This window comes from Erpetoichthys calabaricus, chromosome 9 (assembly GCF_900747795.2).
Source record: "Erpetoichthys calabaricus chromosome 9, fErpCal1.3, whole genome shotgun sequence".
Lineage (NCBI taxonomy): Eukaryota > Metazoa > Chordata > Cladistia > Polypteriformes > Polypteridae > Erpetoichthys > Erpetoichthys calabaricus.
Window position 1 is genome coordinate 172,837,659 of NC_041402.2, and position 19,112 is coordinate 172,856,770.

The window sequence follows — 19,112 nt, forward strand, 5'->3', positions numbered from 1 at the left end:
TATGAACTTAATACATACTGCTAGACGAGCTTATGTAGTAACTCTTTTACGGCAGATGTCAAATTTTGTCGACACACGGGGTTGGGGGCGGATGTTGACTAAAGTCAACATTCAGGGGCAGGAGGTGAAAAAAAGCCTGCAAATATTGATAAAACTCACCATTAAATTATGGGTAGACCCTCTCTGCTAGGAGAACTGTTGACTAGACTTATTGACTTGACGTTGAATCCCTGCATGTGCGTGAGAAGCATAGAGTAAACAACGTTTAGACTGGCATTGACTTCGGGCAAGAGAGCAAAGTGAATGCGCAGAGCAAAATAGTCCATGAGTATTATTTATTTATTTATTGTGTATTATTGCCGAATTGGACCCTGACTTACTGAAATCTGATTCTGACGCAAAAACGAAAGTCAGGTACAGTAGAACCTCTGGTCACGAACGTTTCCGAACACGTACAAACTGGGTTATGATCTAAAAATTTGCCAAAATTTTGCATCTGTTCACGACCACATGCTCTGGTGGCGAACAAAAACACTGGCGGCCAGTTTCCCTACGCGCGTTTGTACGCGCCAATGATTTCCCATTCTCCGTTTCCCATTTTCTTTTGTTTGCGTATACAGGGCCTAACAAAGCAGCTGATGTTGTAAAAGGAGTTACAATGTTAACCAAGCAGAGGCCTGAAATGCTGGAAGAGGTGGAAAAACTGTTGCTAGTGTGGTTAAACAAGAAGCAACTTGCAGGGGATAGCGTAAGTGAGGCAGATTCATGGCGATTTGCTGAAAAAAAAATCCTTCTTCAAGTGGCGAAGGTGAGGAATTTAAAGCCAGGAGAGGATGGTTTGAAAAGTTTCACAAGAGAAGTGGCATTTAATTTTTTTTCCTGTGCTTAAAACTCATAAAAAAGTGTTAACAGCGAGCGGTTCGTAAGGGTGTAGCGCAAACTCTTACAATGTTAGTTTTCTCTGTTGTTCAAGGTTTTCTCAGTGTTTTTCAATGTTTTTACATTTAGTTTACTATTACACTGTGCATTCTATGGTATAATTAACTATTTTTGTGCTTAAACAATATATATTTACATACAGTTCGTACGGTCTGGATTGGATTAATTGTATTTACATACAATCCTATGGGGGAAATTACATTTGGGTTGCGTCCAGAGTTTTGGAACGAATTATGGTCGTGACCAGAGGTACCACTGTACCTGCATCAGCTGATCTGTCCCCAGCCGATCGTGCAGCTGATGTGCTTGTGGCAACATTTGCCTGAGAGGACTGCACAGGCACTTATCAAACTCCGATTTTGATGCACATGAGTTGGAAATCAAAAACGAAAGACAGCTACCTGCATCAGCTTATCGGTCTCCAGCTGATTGCAGTGTTGAGCACGCTCATGCAACTGATGGGCCTACAGTAATGTTTGCCCTGGGAGAACTACACAGACATAGATGTGTGGGAGGCAAACTGGCAACTGGACTTCAAATGACATGCCATGCTAGTGGACACTACGGATTACCAGCCACTTGACTACTTCAAGCTGTTTTTTCCAGAAAGTGCCTTTCAGCTTATGACAAGCATGTAATTATGTAATAAGTATGCGAATTTATGTACTTTAGAGGCTCATGGAACATAAAGCATTTTTCATGAATAAATATGTTATGTTGATTTATGTATGAAACCATTGCTTTGTATGCTTTTTAGAAAACTGAGGTTTTTGAAAAAATATTGAGCCCTGGGACAAAAGGGAAACAAAATAATAAGCCCTAAAAGAGTTAAAAAAAGGAGTGACATGTGCCCGCCTAAGCTGGGTGAACTCCAGACGTGTTGCTGCATTTTGAATTATCTACAATGGCTTGGTAGCACAGGCCAGTAGAGAACTGCAGTAGTCCAAGCCTGAATCAGGTGTTGTGCTGCAAACTCTGCCAGACATGGCCTGATCCTATACAGAATGAATCTGCAAGACTGAGAGACAATCAATAAAGGGCAATTAGTCATCATTCACGACCTCAAGGCTGCATACTGACTTGGCGGGTGTTAGTAATAATGAGCTGAGCTGAACATAGATGGGGTATTAAATTGATGAATGACTTGGAAAACAATGAGATTCACCTTTGCCAGGTTGAGCTCAAGATGATACTACTTCATCCAGGCTGCAATATCAATGAGACATGCAGAGATTCTAACTGTAGTCCTTTGGAAGGAAAAGCAGGAAGAACTTCATACCATCGGAATAGCAATGAGATGGGAACCCATGGGACAGGGTGATAGGGCCTAGTGAGGTGTATAAAGAGAAGAGGAGAGAACCCAGCACTAAGCATTGGAGCGCCCCTGTGCTCATTAAAGCAAAAATAAAAAGAAGCTCCCTATGACTACCCTTTACAGAGGAACCTTCAGGGACCTTTCTTTGAACATTTCATTCTCTTTGTCCAATAATGTTAGTCTGTAATGTCCACGCAAGCAAAACTGATATTTTTCTTCCAGAAAATTCCTCTCCCTTGGTACCTGATCGGCTGTGAGAAGAGGCTCTTCATTCAAGCAGCAGTTCTTCTCATTTTTCTCATTCTCTTCATCTTCTTCTTTTTCATGGATCTGAAAGAGAGAAATTGGTTGGCTGAAAGAATCTTTACAAGAAAACAAAGAAAAACAAAGAATCACCTGAAGTTTACCTAGAACAGCGTCTTACACTTTAGACGCCTGTCTCAGTGAATCTGTATGTTATTGCATCATTGCTGGTGGGCTGCATGGTGGCACAGTGATTAGTGCTGCTGCTTCTGAGATCCTACCTACTTCCTGGTTTGAATCCCCCACCTAAAATTGTCTGTGTGAGGTCTGAAGGTTCTACTCAAGTCCTTGTGTGCTCTTTTCTGGGTATTCTAGTTTTCTTCTTACACTCCAAAAATGTACAAGTCAGGTTAATTGGTGATTCTAAAATTGCCACAGTGTGAATGTGGGCACCCGGTGCTGCTAAGATAGGACCCTGAATTTGATTAAGCAGAATTGAGAATATTATATCTCTGCTATCTTTTCTGGTCGCTACCACACAAAGAATAGAGTTATAGACACAACAGTAGGATTTTTAATTTGCGACTTGTTATTTGCAGACTCAACTTTTGGCCATAAGACCATGCTGGCAGTCCGTTATAGCGGGTAATATAAGGGATATTGTGATATGTGGCATCACATACAGACAGCTCCAGGGAATGGCACAGCGTTAAGTAAGGCTTTGATCTCGGTGTTCGTCTTAAGTAGATTCAGAAAGTATTCAGACCCCTTCACTTTTAACATGTTTTGTGCTAAAATCATTTTAATTATTTTTTCTCTTCTTCAAGCAACTCCTAATACTTTGGCATGACAAAGCAAAGACAGAATTTTACAATTTTATGCAAATTTATTAAAAGTAAAAAAAGTAAAATATTATGTTGACGCAAGTATTCAGATGCTTTCCTATGACACTTAAAATCTGATTCAGGTCCATCCCACTCTGTTGATCATCTTTGAGATATTTGGACACTACCTGTGGTCAGTTCGATTGACTGGAGATTATTAGGAAAGGCACACACCTGCCTATAGAAGGTCCCATAGATGAAGAAAAACCAAGTCATGAGTTTGAAGGAATCACCTAAAAGGCTTAGAGACAGGATTGTGTAGAGGAACAGATTTGGAGAAGGCTCCAAAAAATGTCTACAGCATTGAACGCACACAAGAATGTGGGAGAAGAAAACACTGGAATGTCCTTAAGTGGCCTACTACGAGTCCTGATCTGTATCCCACTGAACATCTGTGGAAACAGCTGAAATTCACAGTTGGGAGAAGACACCAATGAAATTTGAGACAACTGAAAGAGAGTAGAGCAAACTCCGAGTTGAGAAGTGTACAGATCTCACTTAGCGCTACAGAAAATACTTGATGGCAATTACTGCAGGCTGTTCTACAAGATAGTGGGTTAAGGGTACCGATATTTTATTCCATGCCGTTTTCATGTGATTAATTATTTAAAACAATATTTGGTTATGGGTGGCATGGTCCTCCCTGCATGGAATTTGCATGTTCTCTCTGTCTGTATGGGTTTCTTCCAAGTGATACGGTTTCCTCCCACTGTCCAAGGACATGCAGGTTAGGTGAAATGGCAATGCCAAATTGGCCCTTGTGTGTGTTTGGTGTGTGTGTGTGTGTGTGTTCGCCCTGCAATGTACTGGATTAAGTGGGTTAGAAAATGACGTGACATGTTTGGTCATAAATCAAAACGGAAGCTTCTGTTCTATTAAATGTGACATAAAGAGTTATGGATACCAAATACTTTTGTCACTTTCAGCTTTCAGAGAACACTGAGTTTTTTTAAAGTGAAAGGGTACCAATGTTTTCAGCCACGTCTGTATAAAGGTGACTACTTGTTTACACTTTGGGGTGGCTTCTTCACTATCCCGACAGCACAGCACAATAAAGTGCTCCCAACATTTACATCTCTTTCTCCAGGCAGTTGCTTTTACCGCAAAGTCACTTCCCAGCTCCATACTCAGTAGACTTGTGGACATGAAGTGGCTTTGCACCTTATATCCGGTCATGCCGGAATTATTTCTGATTCAGGGCTGGAACTATATTTGTAAAATGGGGCTTTGAACTACAACAACAACAACAACAACAACAACAATTTGCTTCTTTGTAGTCCAAAATCACACAAAGAATGCCTCAAAGGGCTTTAACAGGACCTGTTTTTTTGACAGCTCCCTGGCCTTGACTCCCTCAGAAGACAAGAAAAAACACTCAAAAAAATAAAAATGGAAAAAACAGAAATCTTGGGAAAGGCAATTCAATGAGAGACCTCCTTTCCAGATATCTCCAAAGACCTCCATTCCAGGGTGTCAAAAAATGGGGTAAATATAACGCACAAAACAGGATAACTCCGGTGTCCATGCACTCCCATAATCCGTGACCTGCAGATGCCCCACAGGTCACTTGTATAGTCACTTTCAGGGATTGTATGCCTTCTAGTGGTATGGAGGTGTCATAGTCTTAGACATCTACTTTTTACTGGAGGAATCACAGAGCTGCAAGGGTCAGGCACTTCCCAGTGTTATCTGCTCCCTGATATCAAGTAGCAACATTGACTGGTCGTTACATGGCTGCCAGTCACTTTTTGCTTTGTAGAGGTTTCAATCTGATGTAAATCTGAACGACCAAATGGGAAATGCTGTCCCGGTAATCAGCTTGCACCTGACTTTCATTTTTCATCCTTTAGTTCCTCCTCATCACCATGCATCTTGTCCACCGGTCATTTGACCTCCTGTCACCTCATTTACTCTGCTTCACACGTTTTGTCCCCTCATGACACATTTCACACAGACTTCTTCACTTCCCCTTTATTCAGTTACATTTGGGAGTTTTGCCTCCTAGCCCCCTTTCTTCTAACCAGGGTTAGTCCAATCCATCCCAGCACAACCAGTGCCTCATCATCAATGCAGTCAATAAGTCACGTTCTCTTTCTCCATCAGCACAGGGTAATGCACTTCCTCCCAGATGATCATTATCTTCTCCAGATATGTCTAATTGCCTTGCCTGCCAGACAGTTTTGCCTCAAGGTCTTTCTTATTTTGCTATTCATGTCTCCGCTCAGCAAATCTCTCCTGACTCAGCTTCACTTTGCAATGTGCATAAATGTGCACTTACTGTACATGGATGCCAATTCACTCCGCAGACTTTTTCTCTTATCATTTTCTTAAGCAGAAGACGCTGGTCCAAATCCTGCACCAAGTAAGTCTCTTCATCTTTCTTAATTCTTTGTTTAATTTTCAAAGATTTATACAAAATGTGCATATTTTGTATAACACCTTACGTATAATTGGATGCAGCTAAAATAAAATAGATACAGGGAATCAGGGGATAAGAGTGAATATCAGAAACTGGCACACATTTCTGGGTAGAAGAACAGGCCAGGGTGACAAGCAGGAGACACAATGTTTCATCAAGAGGAAGTGAAAGAAGGGCTAACTAAACTAAAGGATGATAAGCTACAAAACATTCACATAACATAATATTCTGATATTTGTTTATTTACTTCATTAAAGACACAAATATCTAATTTTTGTGTATTAAATATATTTGTAACAATAAATCATTTTCAAAAGAAATTGTGATAACAGAATGCAATTAAATGTATGAGAAGAGTACACTACACTGTATGGTCAAAAGTCTGTGGACACCCCTCCATATGATTAAGTTAACAGATGCCTAAACTGAAGCACATAGCCCTGCAATCTCCATGGACAAACATTGGCAGTAGAGTTGGTCTTACTGAAGGGCTCAATTAACTGTAAACATGGCACTGCCATAGGATGCCACCTTTTCCACAAGTCAGCATATGAAGCTCCTGCTCTGCTAGATCATCCCCTGTCAATTGTAAGTGTTTTTATTCAGCCAAACTCCAAACTTAAAAGGCCTACACAGGCCCAAAATAATGGTGTTTAAGTATCTTAAAAGTGGCCTCAGAATGAGAGGGAAATCATAAAACTCTGGTCCAAGGATGCAACCGGAACTAAAATCTCTGTAATTTATTAGGAAATCAGAAAGGAGAAGCACTAAACAGCAAAGGCAGGAAAGAATAACAAAATTAGGCAAATGGGATTTGCCTAAAAAGGCAACCCAAAGTCAAGTCAAGTCAAGTTGGGGAGCATGCACTGGTACGGTGCGTTGCCGCACCCACTGCATGACGAAACAACTCGGGATCCCAGTTGGCAACCTTCCCAAGCAGACACACGGTCCAGTCCCACCCTCCGGAAATGACCCTCTATATGCCGCAGCCAGGTGTTACGTGGACGACCCCTTGGCCTGGTCCAGCCACTTGGGTCCCCAACAATGAGGATCTAATGAGCTGGATCACCCTCGGGGAAATGCGCCACATGGCCGTAGTGCCACAACTGACGCTCCCTACCAATGCAGGTAATGTGCCACCATGAGCAGCTGCTCGTCAAACACAAAGTCAAACCAGCAGTACCCAAGAATTCTCCAAAGAGACTATAGGAGTCCAGTGTTCATCTCAGGTCACTGGATAACGTTCATGTCTCATAGCCATATAGCAAGACAGGAAGCACCAGGACTCTAAAGACTTGGACCTTCGTCCTTTTGCATAGATATTGGGGGCACCATACATCCCTTTCCAGCGACCTTATGACCCCAACATGCTCTCCCAATCCGTCTACTGACTTCATAGCAGTCCAAAATCCAAAAAAAAAAAAAAAAAATCATAAAAAAGAAGGAAAAGGAAAATCCAAATAATGATTCTAACTGCACACCCCTTAAACAATGTGATTTTTAAGGACCGCGAACCTCAACCTGAAAATATTTGCTGACACCATGACATCCCGTTGGACTCCTAAGATTCCACAAACAGAACACAAGTCGTATAAAAAAGGAATTCACATAATATATAAACTCTGCATTAATAACAAGCAACACATACTGTATAGACAAAAATCATGAAATGACATTAATTTAAAAAGGAACAAAAAAAAAATCATTAAATAAAAGGGCAAATAATATTAAAAAAAAATCCATCCATTTTCCTGCCCCTTTCCGTCTGACTAATTCAGCCAATTATCTAGCATCCCATATTGCCAAGCCCATCCAACTTAATGCCTTCTAGGCCTTCTTTGAACTGCCTGCCTACCCCAATGTTGTGTTCTGCTTCATCTCCTCTAATCAATCTACCCCACTGCTTCTTAATCCATCTCCGTTGACAGGCACATCATCTAAGCCTCTGACCAGTGCTCTCCACCACTAGTGGCCGATGGGAAAAAAATATCATTCGTTTTAAACCTATCTGTCTCTCTTTTGAAGTTAGAAACTGTTCAAATAAACAATTGTTTTATGCACTGCACTGTGCTTACCCAGTGTGTTGCAATTTGAGGGAAAACTTTAGCACTGCTAACATAATAATTATTATTAAACATTTTGAGACTCCAGTGTTCCTATTAACATCCATCCATCCATCCATTTTCCAACCCGCTGAATCTGAACACAGGGTCACGGGGGTCTGCTGGAGCCAATCCCAGCCAACACAGGGCACAAGGCAGGAACCAACCCACCGCAGGACACACACAAACACACCAAGCACACACTAGGGCCAATTTAGAATCGCCAATCCACCTAACCAGCATGTCTTTGGACTGTGGGAGGAAACCGGAGCGCCCGGAGGAAACCCACGCAGACACGGGGAGAACATGCAAACTCCACGCAGGGAGGACCCGGGAAGCGAACCCAGGTCCCCAGCTCTCCCAACTGCGAGGCAGCAGCGCTACCCACTGCGCCACCGTGCCGCCCTCCTAGTAACATATTTCTGTTCAAACACTGAATTTCATTATTAGCCCTGCCCAGCTTGCGGCTACTCAAACATCTAGCCTTCCCAACCTGCTGCCACTCAAACACCTAGCCCTGCCCTGTCTACTGCCCTTCAAACATTAAGCCTTGCCCAACCTGCCACCATTGAAACACCCAACCTGTGCTCACACCCTCACTATGAAGCACACGCCATCTTTCAGTCTTGCCTGGAAAGAGCACTCTGCACTCGGCTACAATATTTTCTTCCAAACTCATGCGATGTGACACACTAGCTTCTCAGTTTTGTTTAGCCTAAAAATGCACCACATATTCATTTCTGTTTTTAAAAGTTAGGTATATACAGTCATGTGCCAATTTATGGCAAACCAAGATGAGGCCATTCATACTTACGGCCAAAAGCTATTATAAAACAATCCATTAAACATTGTCATCTCCATACAGAGGAGCAGTTTCAGCGACAGACTGCTGTCACTGTCCTGCTCCACTGACAGACTGAGAAGATCATTCCTCCCCCAAACTATGCGACTCTTCAATTCCACCAGAGGGGGTAAACGTTGAACATTATTCAAGTTATTGTCTGTTTTTTTACCTGCATTTTTTATTACTCTTTAATTTAATATTTTTTGCTGCTGGAGTATGTGAATTTCCCCCTGGGATTAATAAAGTATCTATCTATCTATCTATCTATCTATCTATCTATCTATCTATCTATCTATCTATCTATCTATCTATCTATCTATCTATCTATCTATCTATCTATCTAGGGTGATAATGTTCTAGTTTAAATTCCCAAAACCAGCTGGAACTGGCCGCAAAGGCTGTATGCCTTTTGTTTTCATGTACCTGTGACGGTGCTGCCACCCATTGAAGGATACACTAGTCATAGAAGCAGTAGTGGAGCTGCAGAGGTAGAAATCTCTCAGATGACTTCCTTCCTGTATTGATGCTGCAACTAAAGAATGGCCACAAAGAAGCAATAAAAGAAAAAAAAAATCCTTGTGCTCGCCGAGTTTCAATATTCACGGCACTGATTGGCCAAGCCATGCACAGTTTTTTTGAAGTGGTACTTCTCACAGCTGGCACAACTTTTTTGTTTCTGATCTGTCCAGATGGTTCGCACTTTTTTCTTCCATCAAGAAGACAGAAATGCCTCATAAATAGTAATAAATCTGTCATTATTATTATTATTATTATTTCATGGATCTCATGTTTTCTGACTCTTGAGGGCCCTTTAAGGTTTGTTTTGATAAGTGCTGCTCCATGTGGACTATTCTTATGCATTCAACCCACACCGCCTTCCCTTGCCTGGACCCAATGTGTGGGCACCAAGACTTGAGGATCAATTCTTGCTACTCTGCACTGGCAGCTAAACGAAGCATACTGGTGACAAATACAATATCCACAGAGCCTCAGTGGCAATGACCTGTACACTTTGTGACCAACAATGACCAATTTGACATACAGTGCATAACTGTATTTTTGGGTCTCACATTGTGGAGATCTCATGAGGGGTTCCTTTGGGTCTGGAGGCCCCCCTGCCTCGTTGATGTTGTGGAGATGTCCCTAGTGTTCTTCATTAACCTCTCATCTTCCATCTCTGAGTAGTACATCCCATTGCTGTCATGTATAGTCCTTTGATCAATACATACATCTGTCTTCTCTGTCAGGTTCTCCTCATTTTCTTCCTAGTTTTTCATCTATGATCCAGGACACCTAATCACCTTACTGACTATCAGCTATTATCAGTCCACCTCATGGTCTTCCAGCGCATGTCCTTGTGGTTTTTTGCACAAAAGTTAAAGCTTCCTTCTCAGGTTTCAGCAAAGAGCTGACAGATTCTTAAGATTCATGCATCTCTCATTGAGATAATGGAAAAGCATGGCAGGACCCATCATCCCCCACTACAGACGGCAAGGATTCAATAAGCTTAATGCATTATGACGTTGCCAGTGAGCTGAGATGACACTGATTTAGTGCTCTTCGAATGACTGAACCTCTTAGAATGGCTCTCAGTGAGGAATACTCGCAGCCAGCCTTGCAGAGAAAGAACTGCCTGAGTCAGACGTCTGGATGACGTTTGTGACATCCAAAGTGATTTGATTAGGCGTCTTTAATGAGCTCCCTGTGACAGCAGCTCAAAGGCCTGGAAGGCACAAAGGTGAAGTGACTGGGGACACCAATGAGAAGCAAAGCTCTGTGGAAAGAGATTTATAAACACACTGTATTAACAGATGACGTGGACATCTTCTTGGGTCTACCAGCTAACCAATATCAAAAATTTAAATAAAATAATAAATAAATACACGTCACCCCATGGTGTATGTAGAAGTCTAAAACTTTTTATGTGCCTATGGAGTTGAAACTGCAAGTAAAGTATCAGTATTACACAATGCGTAACTGGCTTCATTATCATTTAGGACTGACTGACCATCCCAAATAATCAGTGCCAGGCAAAACGAATATGACACGAATATGCAGGCAGGCAGTGTGTGAGGTGGATGAGAGCACATGAAGCTACCTGGAAGAAGAGGTGCAAGGCTGGGATAGTGGCAGCAACATTAGAGAGCAGTCAAGGAAACAGGCACAAGAACAAATCACATCTCATCTCACTTTGTGAGGATAGGATAGTGGTGAAATAAGACTTAGGGCAGCGGTTCTCAAACTGTGGGGCGCGCCCCCCGAAGTAACAATAAAGGGGGCATAAATGTTGCCATATGTGGCGTAATTTCACTATTCGTAGGGAAATTTTAAACTTGTAGCAGTGTATCAGCAGCAAAAAATATAGGAATACATTTTATTAGGGTTTCAAAAAAACGTTAGGGGGGCGCGATTAAAACTGTTATGAAAACTCAGGTCACAAATCCTTAAAGGTTGAGAAACGCTGCCTATGGGTTCAATATTCCTGGCTTTTACCCCCAACCAAATTTAAAACCCTTCCTCTAGTGAGGTTTGCCTTTCACAATTGAGAAAACACAAGCAAAATGAACATTAAGTGCAACTTCATGAAAATGTTAGCAAGACAAAACTCTCCTGTTGAGTACACTCATCACTAGCGCCAAGCCAACTTGGAACCTTTTCCTAAAGAAAATGGTCCAACGAGGCACGGGAACCTTCTTCTGGGAAGTCCTCCATGATGACAATGCCTTTCACTTAGTTTCATCACCTAACTCTGACAGAGAATATATGGATAATTCAGGAACACCATGCATCTCTCTATTTCCTGTGGAGACCATGCAGCTTCTGGAAGGATTTTGGCATAATGCTTGTCTGGATGTGTCACAGAATACCATTCACAACTTACAGTTGTGCCAACCGTGGTGATTTAGCTCAATACTACAGGAACCTCAAATGTCCCCTCCTCTTTGTGTGACAAAAATACATGACTTGATTCTGAATTTGGAAGTACTGGTTCTTTTGCTCACGTCGTAAATTGGGGGCATCCAATTTTGTGCATTTCAACTACATTTTTTTTTACAAAGTGTGCATTTTAGGTTCAATTTATATTCTTTCAATACTGGAAATTTCCCCCTGGGGACAAATAAAGCTCTATCTATCTATCTATCTATCTATCTATCTATCTATCTATCTATCTATCTATCTATCTATCTATCTATCTATCTATCTATCTATCAGAAGAAGAAGAAGAAGAAGAAGAAGAAGAAGAAGAAGAAGAAGAAGAAGAAAAAAATAAATAAAATGTATTGTCAAAGCAGCAGTATTTCCAAAATATACTGAGTGAAAAGTCAAGCAAAATGACACCTTTTATTGGCTAACTAAAAAGATTACGATATGCAAGCTTTCGAGACATATTTCAGGCCCCTTCTTCAGGCAGTGCATTACTGATTACATCTGTGAAAGATTGTGGGATCGCTTCCCGGTTCCTCCCTGTGTGGATAGCGCTTTGAGTACTGAGAAAAGCGCTATATAAATGTAATGAATTATTATTATTATTATTATTATTATTATCATTATCTTAAGGAAGTAAGGAATATATGACAATGCATTTATTACACGCTGTTTAATAAATACATAGTGATTGTGTATCAGCATATACATGTGGAATCCCATTGTAACGAAATTCATGGGACAATAAAAATATTTTTTAATAATGGAAATTTTGTTATAATATTCTGATAATTACTTATACTATTGGGGTTGCCAGCGATTCGCCATCTATAACGGCATCGATACAAAGACAGCTCCATAGCTGCTCTGCTGTGTCTGATAATCAGTTAACCAAGGGCAAAGTAATTGGTTGTCCTTTGCAGTATCAGGCTTACCATGTAACATTCTTGTCAAATACAAAGAGGACTATTTCATTTTTGTTGGGTAGAATGCCCAGAGGGGACTGGGCGGTCTCGTAGCCTGGAACCCCTGCAGATTTAATTTTTTTCTCCAGCCGTCTGGAGTTGTTTTTTTTTTTTTTTTCTGTCCTTCCTGGACATCAGACCTTACTTTTATTCTATGTTAACTAATGTTGTCTTATTCTAATTTCTTACTTTGTCTTTTATTTTTCTTTTCTTCATTATGTAAAGCACTTTGAGCTACTTTTTTGTATGAAAATGTGCTATATAAATAAATGTTGTTGTTGTTGTTGTTGTTGTATCTTGCCTGAAGAAGGGGCCTGAGTTGCCTCGAAAGCTTGTATATTATAATCTTTCTAGTTAGCCAATAAAAGGTGTAATTTTCCTTGACTTTTCACTACATTCATAATGGCTAACACGGTACAACACCCTAGTACTACAAAAATATACTGAGAAATGTTAGCATCTGCAATAAACAATATTAAAAAGCACATACTATAGGTTGCACCCTCCAGAATGTTATGTTATTTTGTAACCTGCTTAATTAATCCAGACCAGGGTCAACTGGGGGCTGGAGCCTATCCCAGCTAGAATAGGGTGCAAGTCAGGAACAAACCCTGTGCAGGGCACCAGTCCATCGGAGGGAAAACACACACACACACACATCCATTCACCAAACATACACCAGGGCAGATTTAATGTCGCCAGTTCATCTAACCTGCATGTTTTTGGACAGTGGGAGGATGCCGGAGAACCAGGAGAAAACCCACACAGACATGGAGAGTACATGCAAACTCCATGCAGAGAGAGGCCCAGGATGCAAACCCCAACTTCCTTACTGTGAGGCAGCAGCACTACCACATTGTCACAGTACCACCCACCTGCCAGACTGTGTTGAACACCTTTTTGAATTGTCCACTAGGTGGGACAATATGAGAATAAGGATCCAAATCAGAAAGGAAAACAATCAAATCAAGTAATAAGGAAACCTCCTTGGAAGAGGAGCTCAGCCAAACCACACACAAAAGAGACTGCTTATGAAGAAACTCGATCCATATGATAGCCATACAGAAAGTGAGCAGAAGGAAAAGAAAAAACGTGGAGAACAAGGACTACCTCCTGATCAGACAGGTTTCCATTGAGGCCTTCGTCATGTGTGTCATCCCAGCTCGAGCCAGTCGAAGGCATGTAGTTGTCAGTTAAAGCGTCCCAAACTCTAAAGAGAAAAAAGCAGAGAATGGAGGTTAGAGGCAAACATCCATCCATTTTCTTAACTCTGTCCAAGGCAGCAGGACGCTGACACTTATCTTGGCCATAACAGGTTCAAGGCAAAAATCAACTGATATGTGGATGAAAATTTTAGAACTCACAAAATGTTCATGAATAGTGAAACAACACTATAGGTAAAGATGTACTGCCTAGATGGCACACTATGGCTGACAATCATGTTCAGATGAAAGCATTATATAATATTATAGTTAGTAGTATATGCTCCAACATAGCAAAGAATTTTTAAGATTTGAGATCAATGTGAAAAGAAAAAAAGTATTTTCCATGGTCTTACATCCACTCTCGAAGAGATGCAAGTCCATCAGAATGGCCCACTCCCACGTGGAAAATTGGAAATTGGCAAAGAACTTAAGATAACAGTGTTTAGGATGGAGAAGGAAAACAAAAATGTCCAGAAGAAATGCTATACACCCATGAGAACAACCTGCTCCCACAAACATCACTCCATGTAATGTAATGCAGCAGAAATTACAGAGTTAATATACGCCGAGTTGTGAAAAGTCTGCCCTATGCATCTAGGAAATAACCAGCCTGGCAGTTTTATGGGTCTTTGGGTATTTCAGATTCGGCAACAGAGCACAAGTGCACAAGAGCAGCTCCCCCAAAAGTGGGACTACTGTTGAAATAAAAGGCTAATAGTTTTAATAAATGAGAAACCATCCACCTTAATAAAAGGATAAGTATCTGCGTGTCTGTGTTTCTGTCCGGTTCCTATGTCTCGTCCAGTTCTGAGCTCTTTTTGAATTCTTTTTGCTGCCATCCCTCCAATTTTAGCATTGTTGTGAATTTCACAAATTTATTAACTACACCAGTGCGGCACTGCTACATAAATTTATTTTTGCTCTGTACTTGTAATATTACTATTGTATTGTATTGAGGAATACTTGTGTTCTGTTCTGTGTATTGTATTGTACTTACCCCTTTTTTTGATACCCACTGTATGCCAACCTGCCTGGAAAGGGGTCTCTCTTTGAATTGCTTTTCCCGTGATTTCTTCCATTTTTTTCCCTACAAGGGTTTTTTTTGAGAGTTTTTCCTTTTCTTCTTATAGAGTCAAGGGTGGGGGTCTGTCAAAAGGCAGGGCCTGTTAAAGCCCATTGCGGCACTCCTTGTGTGATTTTGGGCCTTACAAAAATAAATTGCATTGTATTGTATTGTATTTTCTGTTTTTTTCTGTCATTCTGTGGTGTTATTACCAATGTGAACCCTGTCTCTATCTGAGCACCTATAGAAAACAGCGTTAGGCCGTATCCCGCTAGCACAGGCGTATTGGGTATATGTCAACAGGGAGGGTGCCGTGGAAACGCATGTGGATGTACTATTAAAAAATGGCAGGAAAAGAAAAGGAGGAACAGAGCTTGAGCATTATGGTGATTGTGACAGACATGAGCAAGTCAAAGCCAGGAAAGATATTGTCTCAGTGGAGCACTGAAGTCCTACACAGTCTGGGGGTGGCCACCTCAAAGAGATCCTGGACTACCGAATGAAACAGATGGGACAGTTAAGTGGGTCAAGACTGAGTGAGCAAATAATAATCTTTTATTCTGGGATAGCACATCTGAAGACTTGGAAACGTTGAACGTTTATGAAGAGGCAATACTGTGTAGACATTATGGGATATTTTGGGTTCATGATTTTTTGTGTTATTTGTATACAGTATGGGTTGAGAAAGGGGGTGTGCGGTTATGGAATCTGAACATTGTTGTTGAGTTTGTGTGATTTGTATATAGTTGATTTATTAAACTGATTCTCTGCACCGTTTCTCTGGCTCATTTTAATGTATAGATTAATTTTAAAGTTTGATGTAATCTGTCAGTGCCGCAGAAAGGGGTCTGAAGCCAGTCTGGGGCTGACCTGCAATCTGATTCTAACACATCGCTAAAAATGTGGTGAATCATAACGGTTATGACCGCTATACCAGAATCAATATCATTAATGTAAATCAGAAAAAGTAACAGTAACAGGACTCTGAGGGACTCCACCGATGACCTTGCTCCATGTGGAACATTCTCCTCTTATTTTTCTCTTTGGTTAACAAACTTGAGATCCAGCTTTGTAGGCTGATGATTTGGGATGTACAAAAGTATTTGTTCTCAGCAGCTCCAATGCTACCAAGATGGGCTGCAGCTCCATTTGACTATTTGTCCCGGGATGGTTTCTGCCTCACACCCAGTGCTGTCTAAATGGGTTCCATCCCCATGTGTGTGTTTGACATAATGGATGAATTGAACAGAGTAACTGAAGAAATAACACAATGAGATTAGCGAACAGAGAAGGAGTAACTTACAGAGGTGTCCATCTATCACCATACTCAGTATTTTATGTTTTGGGTTACAAGGATAGATAGGGAGAAGTCAAGCAAAATGACACCTTTTATTGGCTAACTAAAATTATCTTTAGATTAAATAGATTAGATAGATTAGATAAATTAGCTTTAGATAGATTAGATTACAATATGCAAGCTTTCAAGGCAACTCAGGCCCCTTCTTCAGGCAAGATGTAATCTTACATCTGATGATTATATCTTGCCTGATGAATGGGCCTGAGTTGCCTCGAAAGCTTGCATATTGTAATCTTTTTAGTTAGCCAATAAAAGGTGTCATTTTGCTTGACTTTTCACTACATTCACAATGGCTAACACGGTACAACACCCTAGTACTAAGGATGGATAGGCAAACCATTGCAACCAGTAGGTAGCGTCACTAATGGATTTTTTAAATCCATCAAGCACTAAACACAATAAAAAACAGCCCAAAAACCATACAAACAATAACCCTTTCCTCTCTTTCTGCCTCCAGTTGAGTGTTGCCCGCTGTCACCCAACTCCAATTACCCAAGTTAAGGCAGTGAGCTTCTTTAAAGTGGATCTGGAAGAGCTCCTGGTGACCCGACATGACTTGTGAGGAGTACTTCTGGGTTGTTAGAGAACCAGGGTAGTCCTCTGTTGACAGCGCCCCCTTGTGGCACCCAGGGACCACGACAGGGCTGCACTTTCAGGCTCCAGTTCCCATGAACCCATGCTAGTGAGACACCTCCAGCAGACCACTTCCACCTAACATATGGGTGATGGAGCTGCTTCTGGCCTCCATCGTCTGCTTGTCCATCTCCTGGCACCTTCCATTTTATGCTGAAGTCATGCTGTCTGTTCTCCATGGTATTCACATCATTTAACAACACTCATACATCAGACACCCACCCTGAGCAAAATACAAGCCCATCAAAGGGCAACGTTAAACAGTCACATCTGCACTCCTGCGGTATATTAAAAAATCACAGCTTGACACAGAATTTTGGGAGGAACCATGAAAATAATCTTTACTTCTGGGGCTCAATTGTCTTTCTCTAGTCCTGAATATGTCAATAAAATTGGATTTATTTTCTCAATTAAAAAACACTTCGGACTAGCACTTTTTTTATGGAACTGAATTTATAAAATGATACTTAACTCCCATGAAAAGTCACAGCTGATTCTACAAGTCAGTCCACAAAATTTAAAATCTTGCTTGCACACTCAGTCCAGTGCTGCCTTCACGTGCCCACAGATTATTCCTAAGCGTTACGCTGCAACGTGAAGTGGCACAGCAAGGAAGAGACAATAGAGATGCTGTCCTTTGTGCCCTGCACGCCAGCTCTGGCACGACCCAGCACCTTAGAACAAACAAGCACCCTTTCAACACGAATTGTGAATGAACCCTTTGTTTGCTCCAGCCCAGCCCCACAGTGCTCTGCCCGTGGGACTCGGTTCACTGGAGGACAGCTGTCAGCAAGTGTTTGGGAATCTTCTTAATTAACATCAGCAGACATTTTACCTCACATTACCTATGGCCCATTAAGTTGATGTCACATTACATGACTTCTGGTCAGAGGTTAAACTGCAGTTGCTGATCTCGCCACCTAAGTATGTTGCACTATACGACTAGTCGTCAAATTAGATGACCAAGGAACGACTTTCCAGCACAGTTTCACATTTCCAAAGTATTGCAAGCTCAGCCCTTTCTCTAACAGTATAACAATGTGCCTGATGTGTTGTGGAATTGAAATTTTATATTTCATTTTATTTTTTGCTCACACAAACAAAAATGAACTTAATCTTAAATGGAAAGTTAACATCAAAATGCCTTTTCTTCCTGAATTGTGTCACATTAAAACAAATATTTTGCTCAAATGGATAGGATAAATGTAATACTTAAGGAGACAGGACATAAAAGCATCCTGTTTTCCTGAATTGTACCAGTATCGATCTTAGTAAACGGAGCAGAAACCCGGGAGATGACTCAAACTATATTGATTACTTCACAACCTGAGAACGGATGGGCACCTGGGACAACAAATTGCCAAATTTTTTTACAGCATGGGAAAGGAAGACATGCCGGAAGAATCCCACATGGAACTGTAAAATAAATATGCCTGGTAAGAGTGACGTCAAGAGAAGAAGACAGAGTGATGTCAGGAGAGGGCGCCAGCAACATCTGAAGAGGGCAAAAGATATGCAACCGTTTTCATGTGATCATCAAGTAAAGCATGTCATGAATATCAATTGCTAAATCAACGCCGCCCTGGGACATGCATCTTTGACATCTTTTCATAAACTTTTTCTAAACACTATATACGTATGTCCAGACTTCACTATCTGTCTTGTTTTCTATTATTTCTTATTCTATTTGGTATTATTATTATTTAATAAATATCACATCACTTTTAACTTTCTATTCTTTGTGCTTATATCTACAGTAATTGAAATAATAAATTGAAAATTAAGACACCTGTATGGGGGGAAGCCACTGTACCTGCCTATAGGGTTATCAAGGCCAAGACGTCACTCCTCAAAAGAAATGACAACTGCGGTAAAAGCAGAGCATATTGTTTGGTTGGTAAAAGGCATAACCAAAAGAGTTGAGCTTTTAATTGTGTCATGATGACACCCATATGTTTGTCAGTGTCGGTGATAACTAAGTTCTTAAGCAGAGACTCCTATAGAATACTGTGAAATATATTACGGCTTCATTGTCTAATTAAGGATATTTATGTAAGTAAAGACTCCTCTAGAATATTGTGAGACGTATTCTCCATTGTCTATTTAAGGATATCTATGTGTGAATGTGAGGGTGTTCTAAGTAGAGTATTGCGGGGTGAATGACAATTAGGCTTTCACCCAAGACTTGGTCTACAGGATCCATATGTGTATCTGTATG

At 40.9% G+C, this 19,112-nt stretch overlaps 1 protein-coding gene across 2 annotated transcripts in view; it reads right to left on the reverse strand.

Moving 5' to 3' along the window:
- Positions 1–19,112, reverse strand: part of fez1 (fasciculation and elongation protein zeta 1 (zygin I)) — a 46,638-nt gene that overhangs the window by 13,254 nt on the left and 14,272 nt on the right. Inside the window, exons 3-4 of one of the 2 annotated variants that reach the window (XM_028808989.2) lie at positions 13,747–13,846; positions 2,498–2,584 (exon numbers count right to left, since the gene is read on the reverse strand). In XM_028808989.2, the coding sequence (XP_028664822.1) occupies positions 2,498–2,584; positions 13,747–13,846 (187 nt within the window). The remainder of the gene's footprint in view (positions 1–2,497; positions 2,585–13,746; positions 13,847–19,112) is intronic. The other variant, XM_051931914.1, reaches the window with a different exon arrangement.